Genomic DNA, 26115 nt, shown 5'->3' with positions numbered 1-26115 from the left:
TGAAAACTGTAAAATGCATCAGATGAGCTGCACTGATTGATAATCACATAGAGAAAGCTGATATCATGTGGTAAACTGTGGTAAGCCAGCAAGAAAGTGTCGAGCTTATTAATGTTTTTCATTTGTTAAGGTAAAGGTAACATTATAAAGCAACTTTTCCTTGTTTGTGATAGATTTTATCTCATATGCTAATGTGAAATGCATATGATGGTAGTTGAATTTATGTTGCAGTAGTTTCACTTTAAGCCTCTGTGTCACTGTTGTAAAAGTAATAGAAACACTTTTGCCAGTGCCGGGAGGTGAATGTGAGCTCACTGAGGCAGAGGGATTTCCAGTCATGGAAAATGGAATGACTGACAGGACTTGGATTTCATAGCAGGTACAAAGCAGAATATGACTCTAAAAACCAGGGGAATGATAAAAAACAGAAGATGGGAAGGCACTAACTGAACAGCTGATTGAAGCTGTCAGATTAATTATCTGGGTTTTTGCCAAGGCCATTCTCTGAGTCAGGGAAGTTGGGATCTCTCTTCTGGGACTATAGAAAAGGAGATAAGTATCCCATCCTGAATATACAGGCTTGACTCCTGGCACTTGCAGGCAGCCAGGAAGTTCTTTGTGGTGCCACAGAAAAGCAAGTACAACATTGATGAAAACAGAGGAAAATGGATTCATGCTGGGCAAGCTGTAAGCACTATTTATGGAGCAATGGGGAGTTACTGGCAGCTGCAGGGAGTATGGAGCAGAAGCCATGCCACTTAACTGAAATGAATGCTCACAGTGGACCATTGGATCAGCAGGGGTGAGATCAATAGTACTCCTAGTTTTCCAAGTGGTTGCCTGCTTGCAACAGCAGTGAGCAGGAGTGACATTACTCAAGTCTTTGGATGCATCTTGTTACTTTCCTCTGAATGAAGAGATCTGCATCAAAATCCTGGACTCAGTGCAGTAATTGGTCAACTGTCAGCTTCCCTTTGAGACAAGATCTATTAGCTAGTACACTGGCTATTTCTAACAATTAATATTTTGCTTTGAGAGTGAAAAATATGGATGTAAAATTTTGTTGCCTAAAATGTGGTATGTTAATCTATATCTATTCTGCAAATGTAGAATTCATGTCATCTAAGCTTCACCACCTAGTCTAAAATAGTCTAAAATTTTTTTATAGTCAGTGTAGTGTGAAAAGCACCTGCAGAGGACAAATCATGTAACACGGTGATAAATAACTAAAAGCAAAATAAAGAGACTGCTGCTAGAGTACATCATCAGTCTGTGTGTTTTCAGTCAACTGCTAAGGATTGGAGACCATCTGGAGAGAGCCCATAACCCAGCTTAATGTGGACTGCTGTAGCTGTATCTGCTCCTATGTACCCAAAAGGAAATAAGCACATGGAAGAGGTTTGGCTTGTTAGCCATACAGTGGTTGTCAATAGTTCCTGCAGATGTGCAGAAACAGTCTTGTGTAGAGAGCCTCAAGTCTACAAATGTGTGCACAACTTGTTCCTTACTCAACAGAGCACAGTACCATATACCTACCATTAAATCTGAATCATCCTAAGAGTCCTGTAAGTCAGTGGAACCACTGATCTGCTCAAACATAAGACCGTGCTTATGTTTTACAGGATGAGGTCTGTGTATTCAGTAGAACCAAGTTCTTACTTATCAACCTATTACTTTATTTTGTCAAAGGACTTGGGTGCCACAAGATCTGTCTCCTAACAAGTGCTCTAAGATATACCATATGTACTTTACTTTCTCCATACAAATTATTTCTTTCCATCTTTAGTACCTTTGATATAAGCATGTGTCCTATTTGATGTCATTTATTTTGCTTCCAGTTTTGGTGCCATTGCTTACCATTGAACATCATTTATATCTGGATATTCTCTCTCTTTCTTCTTCCACATTTTTCATTTTAAAAATTTTATGTCCTTCCTTTGTCTGTTTGAAACATCTTTTCCTTAATATTACAAAATCATAGAGTCATTTGGTCTGGAAAAGACCTTTAAGATACTCAAGTCCAACTATAAATAAAGAACTGCCAAGTCCATCACTAAACCATGTCCTTAAGTGCCACATCTACACATATTTTAAATACCTCCAGGGCTGGTGACTCAACCACTTCCCTGAGAAGCCCATTCCAATGCTTGATAACTTCTGGTAGAAATTTTTTTCCTGATATCTAATCTAAGCCTCCCTTGGCAGAACCTTAAACTTAAGGGATTGTGAATCTGCTTCCACAGTTGCCTGGCTGTGTTTGCTAGTTTTTATCTGTGAAGACTTTACACAACATGCTGCTGCAGAGAAAAAATCCAGCTGAGCAAAATGTACCAGAGTGGGAAGCAGAATAATCATCTTCCATGTTCACCCTGTGAGCTGTTGCACTCATAGCCTGGGAACACCACAGGGCAGTGGCCTGCCTGGAGATTGCCTCCTACTGGGCTGGCAGGGTGGGATTTCCTCTCCCTGATCTTACCATAGAATATTCTGAGTTGGAAGGGTGCACCAGTATCATCAAATCCAACTCCTGGCCCTATGCAGGACTCTCCAAGAACCACACCATGTGCCTGAGAGTATTGTCCAAATGGTTTTAGAACTCAGACAGGCTTAATGCAGTGACCACTTCCCTGGGGAGCCTGTTCAGTATCTTGAAGCAGAGCCACCTACAACTAGAAAACACACAAATCTTGGGCCAGAGAAGAGACAGCAAATTTTGCCAGTGAGGTGAGGGTAGACATGAGAGAAGAAACCTGAGTCTGGTTGCTGCACCATGTACTGTTTATACACTTAGTTTAGTATAAAAAGATAATATATAGGGAACAAGAATGTTTAAGTCTCGGGCTCCCTTCCTTCTGGTGGGGTTTCCTATGACTGGGCGGAGATCCCAGGTCGTTTTTCTTCTGGGTAAATAATTGACTGCGCAACCAAAGTAGAGGAGCTCAGCAGGGCGGATAGGGAGTCCTGTTGCCACAGTTCCAGATTTGTCTTTATCCTGGTGACTTGAGTCCTCCCTGAGAAAGTAGGAGAGGTGTTTTTCAACTGTAGTTTGTAATAAACATTAGACATATATCCCCAGATGGGGATCCCATATTTGATTAAGTGCTATAACTACTAGGCAGCTGTTTAAAGGTACACATCCTTCAAAGTGCTTTGTCATGAAAGGGAGAAGACTATTTGTGCTAAAATCGACTTGAGAAATTTCCAAGAAAATTTGAGTCCCCTGCATGACCTGTGAAGTTTTTCATCTTTGTTGTTTTGGGGATTTTTTTAGTTGGATTTCAACCACCAGTGCTGCTGTGGTATTGTCTGCTGCATCCATTCTCCCCCAGTCTTTCCAGTCTGCATTCCCCCTGCTTCAGACACCCAGGCAAAAACAGCTCTGGTAATCAGTGCATCAATGGCTGTGTTCACCCTCTCTGCCTGCTGTGAACGCCTCAGACCCACACAGTTTGGTTTCCACTTCAGGCATGCCCCAGGATCACACTTCAGTTATTTCAGCTATCTGGTTATATCAAGATGATTAGTGTTTTTTACACTCCCTTAAATGGATGACAATTATATCTCCAAATTGCAAAGTGGGCTTAACCCAAATCATTACAGATTATTTCAAACCCTAAAAAAATTATTCTATATTTACAAAACGGACATACTTTTAAATGTTTGTGTGAGCAAAACATTTTCCAATTTTCTTTTTAATTTCTGTATTGCATTTAAGGACATTAACTCCTTGACTCTCCATGATTCAAGTTTACATATACACAAAAGCAAGCACACAGGCACACACACAGACTAATGCACACAAAGGTCTGCAGAATAGATTTTGAAGTTTCTATGTGCAATAAACAACAAAGTCCCAGTTGAAAGGGCCCAGAGTGAAAGCTGAGCTCCCAAATGAATTAGACTAAAAAAGATAACACCCTGAGGCATCTGTGTGTCACAGCATTTAAATTACATCCCTTGAAATATCAGTTTGGACTTGGTGCCAAGAAATGGTTGAAGAGTTTTTTCATGAATATACCCAATAGAAGACCAATCTGTTGAAATGAAATGTGTCTCTAATCATTTGGTATAAACATAACATATTTCTACTTTATTATGTAACCTTGAATCATCTTAGTCTTTTAATGAGGATTTTGGATTGTCACTAACGCTTCACAATTTCATGGAATTATATTGTCTTGGTGTTATGCTACTGGGAGAATATGCACTAGAATTTAATTTTCCACTTATTTAAATGGATAAAATAATTTCCAGGTTTCTTAAAAAAATAGTTCTTCCCCTCCCCCTCCACCCCCCCACCCCCCCGCCCGCCCCCCTTAAGGCCATGTCTCATTTGTACAAATATTCCATTCAAATGACTATAGTGGTAAAAAAACTTTTTAGCAGATTTCACTTTCTGAGTTGTTTGACAGTTCCTTTATTCTTTTTCTTCTTGAATTATAGGCTGTATATTCTTTTTCCTTTTTAGGATTAGTGATTACATGGATCTGACCCCTGTAGATATTGTAGGAAAGCGATGTTACCATTTCATTCATGCTGAAGATGTGGAAGGCATCAGACATAGTCACTTAGACTGTAAGTACTTCCATTTTTGTCAAAATAAAAGTGGTACAACACTTGATTGCTCCTGAACTATTATTTATATTCCACAAATGGTGTCTTCATCTTGCACCTCCTTTTTTTGTCATAGGTTTTCATAGAGGATGTCTCAAATATAACTTTTTGTATGATTTATTTTCAAGTCTTTTTATAGACATATAAGATCATTCACGTATGTGGAAATAAAGCATTATATTTGTATTACCAGAGATTCTAGCAGCTGTTCATTTACACGTGCTGTACATTATTTTAATCTGGCACAGAAAATGAACTCCTCCTCTGAGGGTTTTTTTCTGAGTCGTAACATGGAGAACAAAATTACAGCATAATTGGGATTTCACTATGTTTTTCAATAAAGAAATGAGCTACGGCTCTACTAGTGCTTTAACCACCCTGTGTGTTAGCATCTAAATGGCCCCCATAGTATAGCATCAAAGTCCCTGTTATTTGCACACAGGTAGTATCTGATTAGGATAAGGATAACAGAAGTACAAAAATGTTGCAAGAGACAAACCTTAACCAACCTTACCAGAGAACATGTACAATGTCTGTCTGTGGAGGAAGAGAGGTTCAGTTTGATTTCTTGTAATTAAACTCTTTGTATTCCTCTTATTAAAAGCCATAGGGCCTAATTCTCTTCTTGTTGAGATCTGTTGACTTCAGTGATAGGGCTCCTGATTTACCGTGGTGCGAAAAAAGACTTATCCCCATAATTTCTAATTTATCTGTGCATGAAGTGAAGCCAGATAATTCTTTGGATGTTTCAGTGACTGTGTTTTTTATGATTGAATTTTGTGTTTTCCTTAATGTAGAAGAGTATCTGCAAACTGCTTCTTAAATTCAGAGTCACAGATTTAAATAACTCTGCTCCCCCTGCCCCATGTCCTACTAGCATTTCCTAATGAAAGGGCAGCAGCCCAAATGCAGCCACATTTCGTTAGATTTTACAAAATCATATGGCTCCAATAGAAGGCAGTATAAAATGTTTAGTCCCAAATTACCTTGCTTGATCTGCAAGGCAAGACAGGAGGATAAGTGCAACTGGAAAGCAGGAGAACAGGGACAACTTCTAGGATAACACATGGCAGCCAACAGCAGTACCAAGCTCTGTAAACCTTTCAAATAGTCTCTGAAGTTTCTGGGATGTAAAGTACATTCAGCAGAAGAAGGTCAGGTTAGATATATTTCTGCAGAAAAAAAAAAATGAAATCAACTATCCAAAAGGATGAACAAAGTAATTTTGCATCATTTACATTTTGAGCATTTAATATCCAGGAGAATATGTCAGTTGCTGAGAAATGAAGTAACAAATTCAGAAACTTACTTGATGCTCTTGAAACTGGAAGTCAAAAATGACAAGTTGCACTTCCACTGCACTATCTGACCAAGGAAATAAAAGATATTTATGACTCAGACTTAACATATCACCTGGCATAGATGAACATCCCATTTGAAAAAGATCTTAATCTTCTGAATGACCACTTCTCTCTGAAATAGAATATGCTTTATGAAACATTCATCTTCAGAAAAACTAGAGATCTATGCAGACAGTATGAGTGCAATGTGGTCCAGTGTATAAGCACTGGTCTAGGACTCAAGAGACCCTGGAGACAGGAATGACTTCTAGAAAATCACTTCACCTTACCATGTTGCTGCTCTCTGTGTCCAGTTTAGCTGATTGGATTGCAAACTTTATAAACATAGAGACTTTCTCCTGCTATTAACATCCAGCAGTGGGGTTCCAAAATTGACTCTATGGCTATAGCATAATTATTCTTACTGAGCTAATTTTTTTGTTCTTTCTGGTTACATCTTTTGTATGTAGTTGTTCTCTTGGTTTATAGGAACAAGATAATCATAGAATCATTTAGATTGGAAGAAACTCTGGGATATTATCTACTCCTGCCTAGTGCTCAAAACTGGATCAACACTGATTCAAAGCAAATTTTTTAGTACTTTTTCTAGTTGATGTAAAACTTTAAGGTCAGACTTTCCACAACTTCTCTGAGTGACCTGTTCCAATATCTTAATGAAGGTTTAGTTATCCTCACAAGGGGGATTTTTTTTTCCTTCTATCTACTTGTAATTTCCCTGTTTTGATTGTGCAGCTCATGGCTCCATATTTGCAGTAGCTCCCTGCAGGTTTGCTGCTAGGTTCCCCTGAAGTCACCTCTTCTTCAGGTTGAGCAAGCCTGGTTTCGCCCTCACAGGGCAAGTGTACCAGCCACGAGGTATTTTAACAGACCTCTCCTGAGCTTACTGAAGTTTATCAACACATTTCCTATGGTAGGAGCCTAAAATTAGATTCCAGATGCAATTGAAAGGGTGAAGGGGGATAATGACTTTTTGTGCTCTACTGGCTATACACTTTTTAGGACAGCCTTGCTGATTCCTGCTTAGCATACTGTCCACCCTGACCCCCACATTCCTTTCCACAAAGCAACAACCCAGCCAGTCAGTCCCAAGCCTGTAACATTGCAAGGAATGAGTCCATCCCCGATGCAGGACTTTGCACTTGTCTTTTCGTGTTCAAACTCATGCTCTGTATGAAGGATCTTCTAGTTTAAATTAGTCTTGGGAATAACTGAGGAAGTAAACCTGCCCAGTATAAGCCCTGCAGAAGCTGAAGTAGTTCATATCTTTGCCCAAAGAGATGTTCAGTTTTCTAGCATTTAAAAAACAATGTCTAAAAAACAAGAGAAAGAAATCCTAAAACCCCAGAATTTTTCATAGCAACCTATTGATCCAAGAAAATCAAACCAAATTAGAAATAGAAAATCCTCCTGGTCTAGTAAAAATTAAAATTAGAGCTAAAATTTGTGATCTGGCAGACTCTGTCTGTAGGAGGTAAAACCCAGCAGAACCACAGTTCCCCAAAACAGGCAGCACAGGATATTAGCCAGTACAATACAGGAAATAATGGCTTGAGATCAAAATCGAAAAAACCAAACAAAAAAAAATGCAGTATTATGCAATATTTTAAAGAGAAGCTGGAGACTAAAGTAATGGTTTGAAAGCACTAGTGGAAAATAGAAGCAGGATTTTGGAAAGCAGCAAACTGTAAAGGCTGTATTTGATGGAGAACTGCACAATGCATCTAAACATCTTGGTTTATTTATACAGGAGATAAAATAACTTTTAATGATTAAAACAAGAAGAAACCCAAATTGCAGTAGTGGATTTAAGGGTAAAAAGAAACACAAATAAAATTGCTACTCTGCCCATTGGCTAACAATACATCACAAAAAAAGAAAAAGGAAAAAGTAAGACCACTACATCCTGCCATCTCATCGAGGATATTCAAAGACATCAAAGAGGAAAACAAGCAAAGTAGAAAATGTTGCACAAAATCGCACTGAAAAAAATCAAGAGGGCTGTTGATGGCTTCAGATCATAGCAGCCCATTAGAAACTTTGAAAAACAGACCTTGTTAAATCTATCTCAGATAAAAGAAGACAAAAGCAGTTTCAGGAATGTGATCATAACAAGTATAATGGTGAAGAAGGTCTGCAAGACTATAGCAGTCTTTTGTGAGGGAACTACTGCCCTAATGAAAGGTCAGATATGGTCAGTGGAAAAGCTTTCATTGGCTTCAATGTACATGGGGATTATGCCCTAAAAAAAGCAATTTTTTACGGACTAAAATTCTGACCTGGGTAAAGTAAATAGCAAAAATTCCATTAGGTTCAGTGGGGTCAAGATTTCTGCTTAGAGATTTATGTTAGTTATGCCTTGATGCCCTTGTGGATTAATAAAACAACATTCATACTCTAACTGTACATATGCCTACATTTATAGCAACACAATCATATGACATGATACCACAAGCTATTGAAACATCACTTTTTTTCAAACAGAAATTAAAAATTTATGGCTGTTACTTCTATATTGTTTTATTCAAACTTGGAATGATCATGCTTTTTCACAACTCTCTCAGCCATTTTTTTGGTGTTACAACTTCTACCTGATTAATTTATTTCCCATTTTATAATGCTTCATGGTTTCAGAAGTTTGGGAAACTTCTCATGAACATCTTCACTGTGTTTGTTGAACAAATTGCTGGTAGAATCGTGACAGATATCACGATAAATCAAGTCTCTCTCACAGAGATTATAGTTAAAACGTTCTCTCGTCAAACAGCCGGTACACCCTCCAGCATCATGGCCCAGCCATCAGCTCAGCTAACACACAGAAACTGACTGAACTGCAACAACCTGTGTTTGAATCCAAACTCTCAGAAATTACAGATCTGGCAGGACCATGGCTCAGATACAGTCGCTAATCTTAGCTCTGTGTAACAGAGCTCTTCATTAGGATATGTGGCATAAAAGAGCTGTAATTGGATGGTTTATGTTTCATGCATTTATGTCATGCATCTAGGACTAACATCCTAGAAGGACCTCCTCATGTCTCCTGTTGTACTTTACCACTTGTAAGAATGGGCAAAGTTATAGGATCCTCTCTGTTTACTGATCTGCACACAGAAGCATTGCAGGACTGAAGTGCGTGCCAAGCATTGGGCACTTCATACACTTTCACCAAGCCATGAGTCCCTGCATGAGTAGAACTGCCCTTGTTTCAATGACATCAATGACAAATATCCCTGATCTTAAAGCTAGCAGGATACATTTGATGTCAAATCAATATCAGAAATCAAGCAGATTAAAAAAAATTACTGTTGTGTCAGGTCTTGGTACTGGCTGTAGAACTCACCAAAGGGCAATTGATGCTGCTCTCTGAAGTACAATGCTGTGCATATGTGCTTCCCTTTTCTTGACACATTCAGAGGTCTGTAACAGCCCTTTTTAAGAAGTACATTTCATGTTAAAATGAGTGTATGCCATGTGCTGTAGGAATGTACATCTTCCCTTTAACTGGAAAAAATTAATGGTCTTCGTTGAACTCAAGTACTTGATGTTGCTGTTCAATGAAGGCCATTAAGAGCAGCAAGGAAGGATAAAAGTCAACACCTCTGAAGGCAACCTTACACATATTTTTGGGATGATTACAGAATAATGTGCCACCAATTCAAATTAATAAATTTCTTGTAAGAACACTGTCACCAGTATATACCAATTGGTTTTGGTAGATAATATGTGCTTTTTCATTTTGGAATCCCAGTTGAGGTCTAAATTCAGAAACCTGACACTGACAAGAAAGATACTGTTGTCCTCAGCTATTGCTTAGAAAATATCATCCTCTTTCTTCAGGATTTGATTTACAGCTATAAGAAATACAATTCCTCAGGAACAGTGAGCCAGGGCAGTTCATTTCCCATAAAGCAAAGGTCTCTGATGAGTATGTTTGGTAGCAATCCCTCTGATCTACTTTATCTGGTTTTCAGTGGTTAGAATAATCCAGTCTTTCTGAAAATAAACTATTCCACATTCACCTTTTTCATGGCTCCCTATTTTTCAAGGAATATTACTCCCTCAATCTGCTTTTAAATCAGTTATATATTCATGATTCCTTTTATGTATGTTCAGTAGAAAAATTATATTGCTGTTCAAAATATTGCTTAGTGGTTTAGCCTACCAGCTGTAGTTGAACTAACCCTTTTAACTTATGCACATGAGTTATAATTTTTTATTCTCTTAATAACCTCAAACACATGAAAAACAAATAGAACGAGTTGATAATTTCTAACAGTAAAATACTTCACATATTTTGCTATCATGCTGTGGAATAACTCTGCAATGTCAAGTAGCTCACAATTAGTAAAACGGTAGGGGAAAAAAAGAAGTGTTTTGATCCTGAAGAATTTTTATCCTAATCAGATCGAAATTTCAATGCTCTTGTAGTGCTTAATATCTTCAATAACCAAAAAAATCAAACTGATTCCAGTGTCAGGTTTTACATTCTGGGAATGAAATAAAATGTGAAAACATACAAATGAATCTCATGTTTGTACAAGTTTATTATGATCATCACTAAAAAGCAAGATTGATTTTAAATTAGGCTGATAGAATGCCAGGGGTTTACCTATTTCTTAAAACAAGTCCACCTGGCATCCTGATGACGGCCTAGTGTGTGTTGTTTTGAAAGTATTGCAGAAATGCTGGTCTGGCCATCTGCAGAGTCCCTCTCTCTGTCCGTAATATGGGCCAGCAAAGATTTCTCTGTTGAACACTTGACATCCTTAAGTCCTTTTGACTGGAAATGGTGATGATAGAGGAAGATGAGGGAATAGGAGATAAGAAACTGGAAGAAATGAAATCATGTAAAGAAAGCATTTTTTTGATTCATACAAGGGAAAAAGAATCACGGGCTTTGGTTTTAGCACATGCCTAATGTTTGTTTTCCGGTCCTAATGAATCCAAAGAGGTGTGTCATGTCTTTCAGTCATGCTCTGAAATCCTGCAGATATTGTATTTGCTCCTGCAAATGCTTCTTTGAGTTACATGAGATGTTGGCCTGTCTAGTTTAATTTCTTTCTCTGCTTTCTGACCAAAGCCAAAAGTACTTTAGAAGAAGGGGGAAAACTGAAGTATGCAATTATGCACACCTTGCACCCTTGTTTCCTCTGTAATACACTATTAACTCATGGCTGGTTCATTCCTTGAAAGATAAGAATTTATACCACTGCTTATATTTCTGTTTGTGGAGGATGGTCGTTCCTATTGTAATATTTGGTGTTCTAATTATCCATATAAATACTCAGGTATCATTTTCAATCCCAATAAATTTCTAATCTTTGTGATACTTTGTGCCTCAGTTTTTCGCATGCAAATTGTGTGCTATTGGACAAATATTTTCTGTATATAGAGTAGATAAAAGTTTAACAGAAGCGTCAGATCTTTCAGAGAGTAAACAAACCAGAAAATTCTACAAAGCCAGATCATTAAGATATTTAAATCACTAGCTGCTGAACCTAACTGTAGAATTTTACCTTCTGTAACTTACCTATATATAGTTACTTTGCAGGATGCCTCAAATACATTTTGCATCTATAACCCTTTCACTTAATTCCTGATGTTATTTCATCTTCAAATTAAATCTAATGCAATCCTGATTTAGTGCATTCACATTTTGGTTTGTAGGCTTTTGGTTGTAAGTCTTCCATAGCTCATAGTCTGTTGAAATTTGCAGCTAAACTCTTCTCCTATTTTGACTTTAAAAATGTGGGTAATACCAGATGTATAAGTACAGCTACTACAATAAGGGCTTATAAAGACTGAGCTCTGACATCTGCTCATAACCTCTGGGTTTCCCTGTTATTCCATTAATAATTTTCTTTATTTTTTAAAGTCTTTTTGTGCTCAAAATTTCTGACCCCAAAGATGAATCTATACTTTGGTAGAATAATGCAGAAGCATATGTTAAATTGCAAAGACATGGGACTAAAGGATTTTACTGTACACCTTCGGCAGCTTCATCTTCAGTTTGTCCACTAAACTATTTCTGTGCTGACTTTTTGCTACAGGATGTAAATGTATGCCTTTTTACAAAAGGAGAAAACTACTTCAATCACATATTTTTTACTTTCATTGCTGAGGTTTGCTCCAAAATTACTGAGACCAGAATTGTCCATCACCTTGTAGTCTGAATCAGAAAGTGTGTTGCTCCATTGAAAATCCAAAGATGGATTAAGGATTTTGTTTGTAGCTTATTAGGCTGTGAAATACTGCATCTTAAAATGTCACCATGTGAAGGTATGATTCAACTGTTGCAGATCTTTCCAGGGCTTTAGAAACACGTTTGTGCTGTGGGCTTTTTTGCTTCTTTTTCTTTTTCAAAGGTCTGGACAGCTGACCTTGTGTCTCTGAGGGAGACAGTTTTCAAAGCAAGAAGGATATGAAAATAGTGTCAGTAAACTGTGTAGCATATATCAAATGTGTGACAGGGTGGCAATAGGTCTTATTAGAACTTGTTTGAAAGACCCTGCATAAATCACCTGTGGCTTTGCCGTCTGTGAGTCATCTGGCCAGTGGTGGATCCATGTTGGTTTTCATGCCTAATAACTTCTAAAGTGAGTGTGCTGGTGTGAGACTTTTGGCTCAGTGGGCTTTGGGGAATGCCCTGCCAAGCACCTGAAGCCTTTGTCCACAATGTTTGCAGATTGCCAAGTATTGGTTCTGAGATACAAAGTTCTTTTATTTTTATTTTAAAAGATTGTGTCTGGGGGGGTTTTGTCAGTGCTAAAATATCTTCTTAAGGCTTGTGAGGAAAGGTGGAAAGTTTTGTTCTGTTTCCTTTTCTTTACTTTTTACAAATCATCTGGTATAAAGAGACAGTGTGCTTCAAATATTGTTTACCGCCAGATGTGAGATAATGATGAATCTCTGTGGTGGTTCAAGGGTGCCTGAACAACATTCAGTTGTGCCATGCCACCATGTGCTGTGAGAATAGGCGAGAGAGGCTGAGAAAATGATTCATTTCACTCAGCCCAAGCATCCAAACAGGAACTCTTACACCAACCAGAAATGAAAGCATGTTTAAAGGGATCCTGTCCCTTGAAACAGACCATCTCTAACCTAAGTAATTCAAAAATAAAATTAATATTGCTGCCAATCTACTTCTGTGAATCTTCCATCTCTTTTCCTATTTGTAGGAGATATATTTATGTGTAGTCTGCTGATATATTTAGCATGGAAAGGGTCATATTCTAAAGTCATTAATCTTACATAGGTTGTCATATGATGGACATTAATGTTAGGGAAGAGATGGAGTAGAGATTTAAGTTTCTTGAGCAAGCAGGGCCAAATTTCTCCTCTGATGTTGAGTTTTAGTAGCTCAGGGCAAAATTTGGATCTGGGATTTCATTTTCCCCTAACGTTTGAACAGAGAGTTCATTAATGATAATGGAAGTTCTGTCTGAAGTTGGTGTTCAAAGCAGGCTTGGGTTTCTAAACGACCGTTTCAATATTAGCAGAAGGAAATCACTTTATGGCAGGATTGAAGTCACGGGTAGAGAGACAAATCATAAGGGAGAGAAAAAGTTAAGAAAGAAAGAAGAAAATGTAAAAAATCTTAGGTAGACAAATCTACTGTTAATTTTCAGTCCAGGTTGTCATAAAATAATCTTATGTAGTTAATTTACATCAATTTTGTCTATAGAAGCAACAGAAAAGTTTTCTGATATGCATGCCGTAAGCTTCCATTTAATAGTGCATCTGGTGATACAATGAGTTATATATTATAATTCTGTCATTACATTTGATCAATACCTACATAATGTTTTAAAATAAACATCCTACCTGGAATTATATATTCTTTTAATAGTTATGGTTACTCAGAATTATAAAATTGTCATTTTAAATGATGGGCCATGGGTAAATGTTATGTTATAACCATCATGAAAGGAAAGAGGAAAAGTGTATCTGTTGTTCAAGTAGGATATTTGACCTTAGTGGGGAGAAATACTTTTTTTGTGGTTTTGCTGGGTTTCAAACAATTTGTATTGCTGCTGTGGACAAATGTCATGTAAACTGGTAACATGGGATTGATTTAAAAAAAAAAAGAGAACTTCTTCTTGGTCCTTATCTGAGATAATTTGTAATCAAATGAAGGTAGAATCTCTAGCACAGGCTAGGAAATTTCAGAGGGTTGGAATATCAATGTCCTGGGATTAGGATAGGTTAAAAATCCAAGAATGTTCTTCCAAACTATTTTCACAATTTAATTGGTTTTCTTCCCTTGCTATACATGCAGCATGCAAGGTTTTGCCCATTTTCCTCACTTGGCAAGTTACAAACTTTGATCCTTATATGAATCCACATTTTTTAACAGTTTGACTCAGACCACTTTAACACATGCTCTTCTGTAACATGAGGCAGGAAAAATATTACTTGCTTTATAAAGAGTCTTAAGGTTTCAATTTTTTCTAAATGCTTAATTAAGGCTCTTTATTTTTTTTCTGCAGGGTTTGTGATACTTAATTTTGTCTAATTTATCAGGTATTTATGTATGTAACATCCCTTCACTGGAAGATTAAACAGTATTTCATATTCAAGAAGTAAGAAATTAATCATTTGCTAGACCTGGAATTTTGAGAGTGACTGTATATGCTTAAAAGAATTATCCCAGTTGATTGAAGAAGTTAGGTGGGAGTTTGAATGCCAGTAAGGTACAGTTTTCTTTCATGAACCCGATCTGCTACTTCCTGCTTAACTTAGGAAAAGATGAATTTATGTTTATGAGCCAGCAATTATTACTGTCTGTTATTCATAACACAAAAGCAAGCAAGTCTCAATCAGTGGCATAGACACAACAGGCTGCATTCTACCCTGTTCTTAAAAAAAATATTCTCTGTACAGCACTTAGGGCTTTCTCCTGTCATATACTGTGAGTAAAAGTCAGCTTTCTAAAGCCTCGCAGAACCAGTATTTTTCTAAACTATTATCATCTTTCTATTTTTCTTAAAGGAGCTCTGTTGAGGTACAGTAAGTCAGACAGGGCCGGTAAGCACGTGCATGCAATGAGGAGAGGTAGAGAATTATGACCCCTGGGGCCTTTTGTGATGCAAAGGCAGCATTCTTGACTGTGGAATCCACTGTGAAGGCCATACTTTTTGGCCTGGTGGGTAGAGAATGCATTTGCACACTGTCCTGGCTTACATCCCCTCCTCCTCACCCTGTCCTGTGTTGCAGATCTGAAATCGAAGAGTTCATGGAAAAGTCTAGAGCTGGCACATGATTGCTCACCAAATGTCGACAAGTCTCCTCTTATCTAGCTCCTAATTCTCTTTAAGTAACAAGCATCATTTAGCATTGCTGAATATTTTTCATTGCTAAAATCCAATTTGTGGATACCTACTATTTAAAACATCTAGGTCACTAATTGCAAAATCTATAGAAAAGTCCTTAAAACTTCAAAGACTCACTTGATCCTTGGAGCTGTTATAAATGGAAAACTGTCTCTGTTACAAGCAAATAAGGCACTTAATGCACTCTTTCTGGCTGTGATGCTATTTTTCCTGAGGGTTTTGAAAATGACCTTCCTGTAAGCATCAAGGACTGTAACTTTTCAGATAAAGAAACTTGTTCTTGTTTTAAGTCTATGCCAGGTTCATTCCCCTATAGCCCACAGTTTTCAAAAGCAGAAGAAAAAGTAATCCAGAATTAAAAAAATAAAACCCCCTCTGTTTCCAAAACGAAGTTACCCTGTCAGCTTGCCTTGGGCCTTAGGTGGAGAAGTGGAGATTAAAGAGTCAGTATTCCTTTTCATGTTTCATCTGCCAGTTTTGTGAATGTAGAAAGAGTACTTGTGGCTGCAGCTGAGTATCCGACTGTGGTATTAAGTATGGCATTTTTACCCACATGCAGTAAATTAAAAATATTCTTATAAGTTTATCAGGAAAGAAATTTAGTATCAATACCATCCAGTCATTGATAAAGGTATTTCAAGGAGAAGGGTGAATAGCAGAGCAGATGTAACCTCAATATTTTCACCAAATATAAAGAGCCTCTTTGTGAAGCTGTGTGAATATGTAAGATGATCTCATCATTTCCTATTTACTCAATACTTACCTGAATACGCAATATAGTGTAGCTTTTAAATGCATATGCACATGAGTGAAATGTCCTTTTGTAAGAGACCTCGGTAAAAGAGTGCTTTTGATACACAATTTCTTCATCTCCTCTTCAAACTGAATTAAGCTACTTCCTTCTTTTAAAACACAACTCACTATTTAGAAGCTTTGGCTTTGATTTCTCAGAACAGCCTTACAGGAAGAAACTATGTTCTTTTTCTTTTTGTAACCATATTTCTGAAGACAAACTTGTACTGATTTATTTTGATTTTCTAACAGAAATAGGTTCCTGCAAAGAACACTGACTGTTTCTTCTTTTTCCCCCTCCTTCATTCCACTGCTACAAGAATATTCCTGTGCACAAAGCTACCAAGGAAAACTGAAATCCCTCTGTTGGGAACTGTGTACACAGCAATATATTCATACTTTGAGAAATAAGGGAGGGGGTTTCGGGCTAGTTTTTTTTTTTTTAGTTCTTAGCATGACATACTATGCACTTCTCCACTGAACTGAAATTGAGTAACTAGGTAACATTTCAGCAAATTTTATTCAAGTTTAGCATCCACCTTAGGGAATATATATATGCAGCAAAGGTAAAGGTCATCAGTTTAAAACACCCATCGTTAGTCCCTTTGATTAAAGGGTTTATATTTTATGTTATATATATTTTTAAGTTAAATATAAATTTAAACATATATATAATTTTTTTATATCTATATAAAATTATGTAACCCAATCCTACGTAATCCCATGTAACTTCAGTCACACAAACCATCCCACCAATGTGGTCACAAGTCTCATCTTTTCCAGTACTGCATTGTCTGCCAGACTGGATACTCCATGTATAATACAAATAGAAATATAAAATTATTTGCATTGCTCAGTGAAGGATTTGCCTGAATACATTCAGGATGTGGTCTACAAGGTATTACATTTTCAGAAGTTTATGCCAAATTGAAATGCATGTCTGTTGCTAGTTACAAAACATAACTTCACAAGCAAAATTTAGAGGGGACTAATTCTTTGCTTTCATTTCTTCTCAAAATCACTAAATTTATTAATGGATTCTCTGTACCTGAAAACTGAAGTTCCTCAAAATGAAACTGGGCTTTACTCAGTAACACTAAATAAGCTATCAATAAACAAGATAGATTTCCCTCCCTGCTTGGTCCTTCTAATTGCTTTTTTCCCCTCAAAATTCTCATCTAAGTTGCAGCTTGGTAATGCCAACAGTTAAAAAATACTGTAAATTAGAAAACATTTCCAGGTTTTTTTCATTCTTTCATCACATTGAGAAATTTCTTCCCAAGGTATACTATGAGCTTTCAGAACTGACTTGGAGGCTCCTCGTGCACTCTCAAAGGACTTAAGAACCAGGTTTAGCAGCACAGCACAGCTGGCCTGCCAGAGAATCTCTTTATAGAGAGAATTTTTATATTCAATCATGGGACTTCCTTCAGAGTGTGGTCCACAAATCTCTTATATGAAATGTGCTTTAGACAGATGCAGGAAGGAAAATCCTGTGTATCTGGTAATATATCTGAGCTGGCCAAATAAGAGAACAGGAATTTGCAGGTAGATGGACTTCACGGAAAGCTCATTTTTAATACAGTATTTCAGACATTCTTTGGATGTATAGTAATTTGGGAGCCCGGACTCTGAGTGTAGATGGTTTATATATAGCTCTAATGCACTGAATTCTCATTCTTGAAAAAGCAAGCACCTTTTCCTCTTGTCCATAGTTCTGAAATGACTGCTCTGTTCAGCTTGTGACAGACTTTTCCAGTGGTGCAACAACTGATATAAAAGGTACTGAAGGTTGAAGGGCATGTCCAGGATGACCAAAAGAGCTGGAGGTTCTGTGTCCTTGTAGCTATCACAGTGCAGAACTGCAGTGTGCTCCTCAGTCACTGGCTAGTGACTCACCTGGTACCTTGATATTAAATGTGTGTGTGGGCAGTTGTCCTTTGGCATTTGTATAGCACGTTAAACTGCCCAGAAAAAAAACTGTTCCAAAGAAGGCAACTGTATATTTAGTAGATACAAGTGCAGATATATTTACTAGTTTCTGCACACAACTGTGGGTGTTCAGGTGTCCAGAAAACAGATAATATCAGTCCATACTTGCATGTTATCAATTTTACACTCAGCTGTAAACAGAGTATTTTGAATGTCCTATTTTATTGAAATGGAAATGTCTACAATAATCAAAATTTACAGCAGTACTTCCCTTATTTTTCATAACTGATAAAGTTGAACTAATTTATGTGAGATTGTTTTCTAAAGTGGCATACAACATTCCTTTGACAGAAATGCTGGGTAGGCAGTTGTTTTATTTTATCTTTATTCTGCTGTATAATGAGGTCTTGAACCAATGAAATATCACAATAGAATATTTAGAGCTTGGAATACAAAAGTTAAAGTTTAGGAAAAGATGGATATCTGCTAGAAACTAACCTAGTTCACTAGATGTTGCTGAAAAACAACAGGACCCCGATTACAAATAGTTCTTTATATTAGAGCTGAACCTAACTTACACTTGATATTCTTTTTATGTAGCACTATTTTACTTGCCTTTTTTTTTATTTAGTAGCTGAAAAATCGCAGCGGTTTGGGGTATCTCGCCAAGATAAGAAAACATCACTGTTTCTATTGCTGCCTTTGTAAATACCTTTTTCTGTAAATTTCTGCCGTACATGGATTTAGATATAGATACATTCATATGTATAATTAGGGGTATAGACATTTGGTTAACTTGAAGGCTCCAAAGTGTCATTTGTCACATTTATGGTAGGAACTTTAACTGCCTTATATACTTATTCTTTTACAAAGTGACTTTTTTCTTTTCCCTTCACAGGAAAAAAAAAAAAAGGGGGGAAAAAAAAGAAAATGTACTTCATGAAACTATTGTATATGAAGCACTTATTAGCCATAATTAAATGGACAATATGAATTTACTACGTCTTTAGGACTCTGGCTTGTTCTGGTTTAGAGCAAGATGATTAATGCAAATACATATTACTTGAGATAACCATTTAGCAGCTAATTTAGCCAAATTTATTACAGCAGTTAGAGGTTTTTCATTTTAGCAGACGGAGACAAGGACATGACAAAAGCAGAAGGTGTATGTGAATGCACACTGCCCTCTAGTGCACAAAGCTTTATGGGAGTAGTGAGAAGCGCTGGAGAGAGAAAGGGCTCCAATAACAACAGTACTCAGATTTTCTATAGTTTAGGGTTTCTATAAAACCATGCTGCTCCCTTCCACTGAAAGATTTGCATCTCATCCCCTTCTCCTGACGGTGAAGAATCAGATACAAAGCAAATCGGTTTCACCTTGGCAATATTTTGGCTGAAGTATTACTTTAAGCATCTGTATTTTTAAGCCTTCTTGCTGTGAGCATTTAATAGCAGCATTTCACATTGCTGATCGCTTTTACATTTTTCTCCGTTTCTTGGCATATTTCAAACATGGGAGAGAGCTTCCACTCCTTGGCTCTAACCAAGTCATTCTGTGCCTCCCTTAGGCCTCTTTCTCAGTCTGTTGGTGGATTTACTTGGCTCTGGTAGAAAGTAAATTCTCCAAAGTCTTTTCCCCCACTGACCAGTGGAGATTTGGTTCATCTGAGAACTGTAAATTCTGTTTGACAAGATCAAAGAAACAGATGTATAAGTTCAGTGGTTGATATTGCCTGCAATAAGGAGATATGATCAAAGCAGCAGGGGTAGAGTATCTTCCCAAACCTTTCTAATATCCAGAATCTGAAAGAGGTCTACCTAGGAGCAATGAATAAATCACATAGAAATTTGCCTCTTTTTTTCCTTTTCTTTTTTTACAGTTTGACACTGAGTGCATTGGAAATGTCCACACAGCAATAAGTATTCTGTGAACCATAGAGATTTGTAGGTTTTTAACTTTTCTTCTTCCACTAGAGTTTCCAAAAGCAGGTAAAATTATACTTTAAAAACTTGTGCAAACCTGTAGCTAGTTATATTGAAATTCAGATCGTGTTTGTCATCTCACCGGCATTAAACCTAAAGGAAGTCAAGTATCTTCTGCTTATACTTGCGGCATGTTGTAAACCGAAGACCATTTTACCACAATTCTAACAAGCACTTTATCTTGCCTATGTCTTGTTTGTATTTTCTTGCCAGTGCTGAATAAGGGTCAATGTGTAACGAAGTATTACCGCTGGATGCAGAAGAACGGAGGTTATATCTGGATACAGTCTAGTGCAACCATAGCTGTCAATGCCAAGAATGCAAGTGAGAAGAATATCATCTGGGTCAATTACCTTCTTAGGTAGGTCTTCCAGTCACTTGCTTGAACTGCTGTGTCTGTGACTTTCCTCTGTTGGAGAAAGTTTTAGGGAAAAAACAACAGCCTACTAGAGAAAGGTAAGGAGCTTTTCATATAGTCCACCTCAAAAGCAATGCCATTTCATTATCATTATTGAGGCATCTGTCGTATCTCAGTACACTGGAAAATAAATATTCTACCATTTTATTTCATGCCTCACTGCCCTGAGACTACTCAACCTGAGCTCAAAGATAAAATCTATCCACAACAACTTTCAGAAGTTATGTTATAAAATCTGGTGTGAAGTGTTTGGCACTGCCTTTTTGGATATTAAAAATGCATGGAAGCAAATTTCTGGTATGCTAAAAGGCATTTGCCAGTTCACTCTAAAGAGAGGAACTTTCTCAGGAGAAGAACCTCGAACTACTGTGTTATTCCTGTAACTATCAGATAATATTCACACTGAAAAATGGAAAATAGGTTTTAAAAATAAAATTAGCATTTGAAATTATTTTAAACTATTAGAAATTTTTTATACTATTAGAACTATTTTAAATAGAATGGTAGAAATGTCTTGAATTAAAGGCTCTTCCCTGAGAAATTCTCTTTTACCAAAGTATTTTAAAAGGACTGGTTTCTGAGCTCAAGGGGAAACAGACATTCAGTGAGGGACAGTGACTTGTAAACTTGACCTTTCTCATCTGAAAATACCTTTCAACAATTCTGTTTTGTGAAAATGTTCAATAAGATTGGGAGATTTTCTGTTTCATTCCAGAGAAGGAAAAAACCAAACAAATAGAATTTGAAACCTTGAGATCGTCGTGAAATGCAATTGTCATTTTCTGGCCTGTTCTCCTTTTAAGTTGCTTGTCATGGTTTGTTACATTCCCTTTGATGCCATAAGAGTTCAAAGTGATGTCTAGGGGTTAGATTGTGACTTATTATGCCAAGTCCAGCAAGCCCTGAAGAGACTGTGCCTGCCTAAACTTGCATGTTGAAATGCTTTTGATTCCCATTTTGAAGAGAAGGAAGCAATCCCTGGCAGGAGAGCATTGAAGGAATACTGTGGGAACCCTTCCACAGCAGTGGAGTTTTCATTGAGGCTTGTGTGTGTTTCTGGCCTGATATGATTTAGCACAGGCTTTTCTGAGTGTATCCTTATTCTGCTACTTTTTTGTCTATTTTTCAAGTGTGAGACAGAATGCAGCATTTCAAGAGGTCAGCTTAAGGCTCACAGTTCTGAACTGGAAGCACAGATTCACTGCCCCAGTCCTTAACAGGGCTTCAAAACACCCAGAAATGCTCTCATATTTCCAGCTCTAGCTGTAAAAGTGGTCCATAAGAATTATGAGCAGTTGCCTCCATCGCCTTTACCACTTGCCAGACAATAGATGAACCTAGTCCACAAATATCTTTAACAATAACTTGCTTTACAAGCAGAATATACCTAACAGAAAAAAACTATTGGTCTTCCCCAGGTCTCCTCCCAGGACCTGATTTTTCTGCTGCATTCCCTTCACCAGTCTGTCAGTGAAAAATTAACATCTTCACTGAATTATTATTTTTAATTTAGATTTCTCCTAGTATTAGAATCCACAAAAGATTCAAATGTCCAAATAATATTTTAATGACAGATCAATGCATAATTAGGTCTACTCTTAGCAGGAGTACTGGTCTGTATACATTTCCATGTATTAGAAAGTATGATTCAGCTGTCTGTAAAAGGATAGACTAATTATAGTGACAGGGAGGATTAATGCTGTTCTTGTTCTAGCAACTTGTTATTCACAGTGTGAAAGCCCTCAAACATCTTTTGCTTGGAGGGGCAAATTTGGGGACTGCCCTGGGATGCAACAGAATAAAGTCACTTTGTCAGGACAAAACCATAAAGATGATAATCATAAGATGTCATTTCAATGTGAACTGTGTGAACTCTGAATTTTCACAGCACACTCCAGTAGACAGAATATGGGCACACTGTCATTGTGCAGATGTGTCAGGCACCTCCACTGCTGCCTCACATTGTTCTGTGTGAGACTGCAGAATTTCTGCTCTATCATCGGACTGGAATTTGAACTGCATGAAAATGCTCATCTATACAAGAATTATTGAATACTTTGTTATTTTTAATATTTCTATGTCACTTATGTCTAGCTGTGTCTGTTCCTCTGCCTTTGGATGGATTTAGGATAGGGACACATTTTAAAAGGTACAAACCAAGAAAAAGCATAGGATTGGAGGGTTATTTTTTTCTGTTTCTCTGGTAATGTAGCTTTTTTAGATTGCAGTCATGTTCATTGCTAACAAGTCACAGGTGAGCACCACATGAGCAGATGAAGATATGATTATAATGGGTGTGTTGACAGTTCTTTATCCCTAACATATGCATCTTAACATGCACATGTGCATCTGTCATATAGTTAGAGTGGTTGCTTTTGGTTTCTTGATGATGCGGGCATGTGTGCAGTGTTTAAAAAATATTTAACCTCTTTTTATCTAATTTTTGCCCAGATTCTTTGGAGCAGTGGTTACTTTCTTTAGCCCTAACTGAGCACCTTTTTAATAACTTTATGTATGATCTGCTTGATTGAAGTGTGGAAAACTGGAATGTTGAGGAAACAGGTGCTAAAAGGCTCTGGCAAGGTTGATAGAGAATACTGTTACAGAGATAACTCTAACAGACATTATGGTGGGAGAGAAACAGATTGGAAAAGTTAAAACACTCTCTCTGTCCTCCCAGGCACAGTAATAGGATCAAAATCGAGATACTTTGTTGTTGGATGATTACACAGTGTAACTTTACTGCTAGATATCACACAAGCCATGATGTCCCACTTCAGCAAGAATGCTTTGATAGCTCTAAAACTTCACTAGAATCAAACAAGGTTTAGTATCTGGTCAATATAAGTATTTGACAACAGTATGAAAATAAACATTCATAAAATTCCTGCTGTGAAGCTCCGAGGAGCCAAAAATATATGTTTCTGTGTTTCCTCTGCTATTCTTCCTATTTATGTTCTTTGTTCCTGAACTTTGATATGAAAAGAGGGAAAAAGCATGAAACTGCAAATCATTCAATTGGTTTTTTGTATTTTCTGCCTCCTCTTCAGTAACCCAGAGTACAAGGACACTCCAATGGATATTGCACAACTTCCTCACCTGCCAGAGAAAACCTCAGAATCCTCGGAGACCTCTGACTCTGAATCGGACTCAAAGGACAACTCAGGTAATACGAATGGTGTGTCTTTACACCCACAAAAGGTTCATATCATGAGAACCATGTGATTGGCTATCCAGTTGCTTTTACTTCTCAATTATTGTTCCATTGTGAAAAAAAAAATTGAAAAACACTAGAAAAATCTTTTCGTGAATTTACCATTTCCACAATATCTCCATTTCCTCAGAATTTTTCTTTACTCTCTCCATGCATTCTTGCCTACATAGCACCAAACTAAATATTTTATTTCCCAGCTCTGCTTATGAATAGGTATTGTGCCTTGTGCAGAGGACTTGGGATTGTGACTGCTGAATATGATTCTAGTTCTACTCTTTCCAAAGCAGGCAGATATTCTGCACGGAAGTCTCTACTGTCACTAATTATGATCTTTTTCCTGCATAAGTACATTCTTGAAGAGTCTCGCTAGGGGGCAGTGAAGATCGAAAAATTTGAGCGTTTTCTTGGGTTAAAAGAGTTATATTTAATTATAAGGTGTGGCTTTCAGCACTCGTTTCTAAGCTCTTTAAGTCTAGAACTTTCACTGCTTTTAAAAGCTGAGTGTACTTGTCAGACTCATTGTGTAGATTAGTCCCACAGATGGTTCAGTGCACAGATGGTTCACACATTTCATTAGTTACCTAGGCACAGGTACAGATCATCTGGTCCTGAAAGGAGCATGGTTTCCTGTGGCCCAAGAAGTAAAGATGTTACTCTCCTGTAGTATGCAAGATAGATGGATGGATGGATGGATGGATGGATAGATAGATAGATAGATAGATAGATAGATAGATAGATAGATAGATAGATAGATAATGGATGGATGGATGGATGGATGGATGGATGGATGGATGGATGGATGGATGGATGGATGATTTTTCTTTTGCATCTATAATAACAACCCAAAAAAGTCTGGAGAAAAAGGATCATGGTGAGATAAATCAAGCAAAAGCAAGAAGCAGCTCAGGCATTAATGTTATATTATACAATATGGCTGTTCTCTTTTATCTTTTGCTTTTATTTGTTCTCCTTTGACAACTTGGTTTGATGGTTTAAGTCAACGTGCAGCCTTGTTGACCACTATCACTGGGAATCTCTTCACCCATTCCCAGTGCTTCCTTCATGCTGTCTTGTTCTTAAATAGCCACATAACATGTATGTGGAGAATAGTTTGCATTTCCCATGTGCACTGGAAGTTTCTCCAGGTGAGAAGGTTAGAAGCACATGCATAATGACTTCTAAGGCTGTTGCAGAGCAAGAGGGCATTGCAAAGGTGTACAGATGTCTTCATCTCAAGACAACAGAGACAGGGGCTTGTTTGTTACAAAGCAAATAAATAGAAATGTCAAAGTACCTGAAATTGGAACATCTGGGATGAAACCAATTCAGTTCAAACTCTGATAAAATCCCAGGCAAATATTGTGCAGTTTTAAACCACCTTATCCTAAGTCCACTCTTCACCAGCTAGAAACCATAGCCTTAAAAGAAAGGATTTAAAAAAAAAAAGAAAGAAAAGGAAGAAAATTGTAGGAGAAATTCAGTCTTAGGTGGAATAAAATGCATGATGAGACTTAGGAGTTTATGGCTCTTACTTTGCTTCTGTGGCTTTCAATTTTTTTTATTTTATTTTTTTGTCTGCTGCTGCTGACACAAGCAAAAGTCCCACTAAATAACTTGTGAGGTGCATTGCCCTGAATGCTCGGGCAGCTTTCTTGTCAAACCCACCTCCTCCAGCACTTCTGGGAAATTGTTTGGTATTGACATGGCTCCAGGAGTAACCAATCTTTGGAGAAAACTGGCCCTTCTCCTGTGCCACTAAAACAAGCATACTGAAAAGGGTAGAACTTGGCTCTGATGAGTGAAAAACATCTTTTATTAGCCGACAAAAGATTTCTGGCTAGTCTGTAAAAGAGGAGGTCTTCTGAAGCCTTTCGTGACCCTTTTGAACATAGTATGATAATGGACCGTATTCAGTCTCAAAGCTGCTTTGGCTCTCTGAGCCCAGTGAGCTAGAGTGTTTATCTCACCCATACTAGAATTATAATTAAATGAATTCAGGCTAGAAGAGTGACAGCTTCTCACTGCTGTAGATGGGCTATTTTCAATGGTACTTAGATGATTTGGATCAATCAAAAATTTAATTCACTGGATGATTTTTTTTCTGTTTTTTTCTTAATTTGTTGCCCTTCAGGAGAATATGAGAAGACAGTCTAGCAAGAAAACAAAATTGTTTTAACTGGTTTATTCATTCAAATTTATACACATATGACCTGTTTCTCCTCTCACACGGGAGGAAATCAGCAGTAATTCCACTGCAACCAGAGACACTATGCCATTTCCAAAGTGGCAATGGGCAGAGGCAAATGAAATGAGAGGACTAGAATCTTCATTAGTAGAGTGCTATACTTGGATGCCTGCCCACTGTAGGAGAACATGAATGTGAAAGAACAATCACCAGAACATAATGGTGATAATGGGATTGTTCACTGACTCCTCTTTGGATGGCACGGCTACAATACTCTTGTGCTCACA

The 26115-nt window shown here is 37.4% G+C and overlaps 1 protein-coding gene across 5 annotated transcripts in view; it reads left to right on the top strand.

The window, feature by feature from the left end:
* The window catches only part of NPAS3 (neuronal PAS domain protein 3), a 605164-nt gene that overhangs the window by 574739 nt on the left and 4310 nt on the right, over positions 1-26115 (top strand). For all 5 annotated transcript variants that reach the window (XM_071557955.1, XM_071557954.1, XM_071557953.1 and 2 more), the window contains 3 exons: positions 4469-4575; positions 20225-20372; positions 23480-23595. In XM_071557955.1, coding sequence (XP_071414056.1) covers positions 4469-4575; positions 20225-20372; positions 23480-23595 — 371 coding nt within the window. The remainder of the gene's footprint in view (positions 1-4468; positions 4576-20224; positions 20373-23479; positions 23596-26115) is intronic.

The sequence above is a fragment of the Pithys albifrons genome, chromosome 6 (assembly GCF_047495875.1).
Source record: "Pithys albifrons albifrons isolate INPA30051 chromosome 6, PitAlb_v1, whole genome shotgun sequence".
In the NCBI taxonomy this organism is placed as follows: Eukaryota; Metazoa; Chordata; class Aves; order Passeriformes; family Thamnophilidae; genus Pithys; species Pithys albifrons.
The sequence above is the reverse complement of the archived record's forward strand: the minus strand, read 5'-3'. Positions and strand labels throughout refer to the sequence as shown.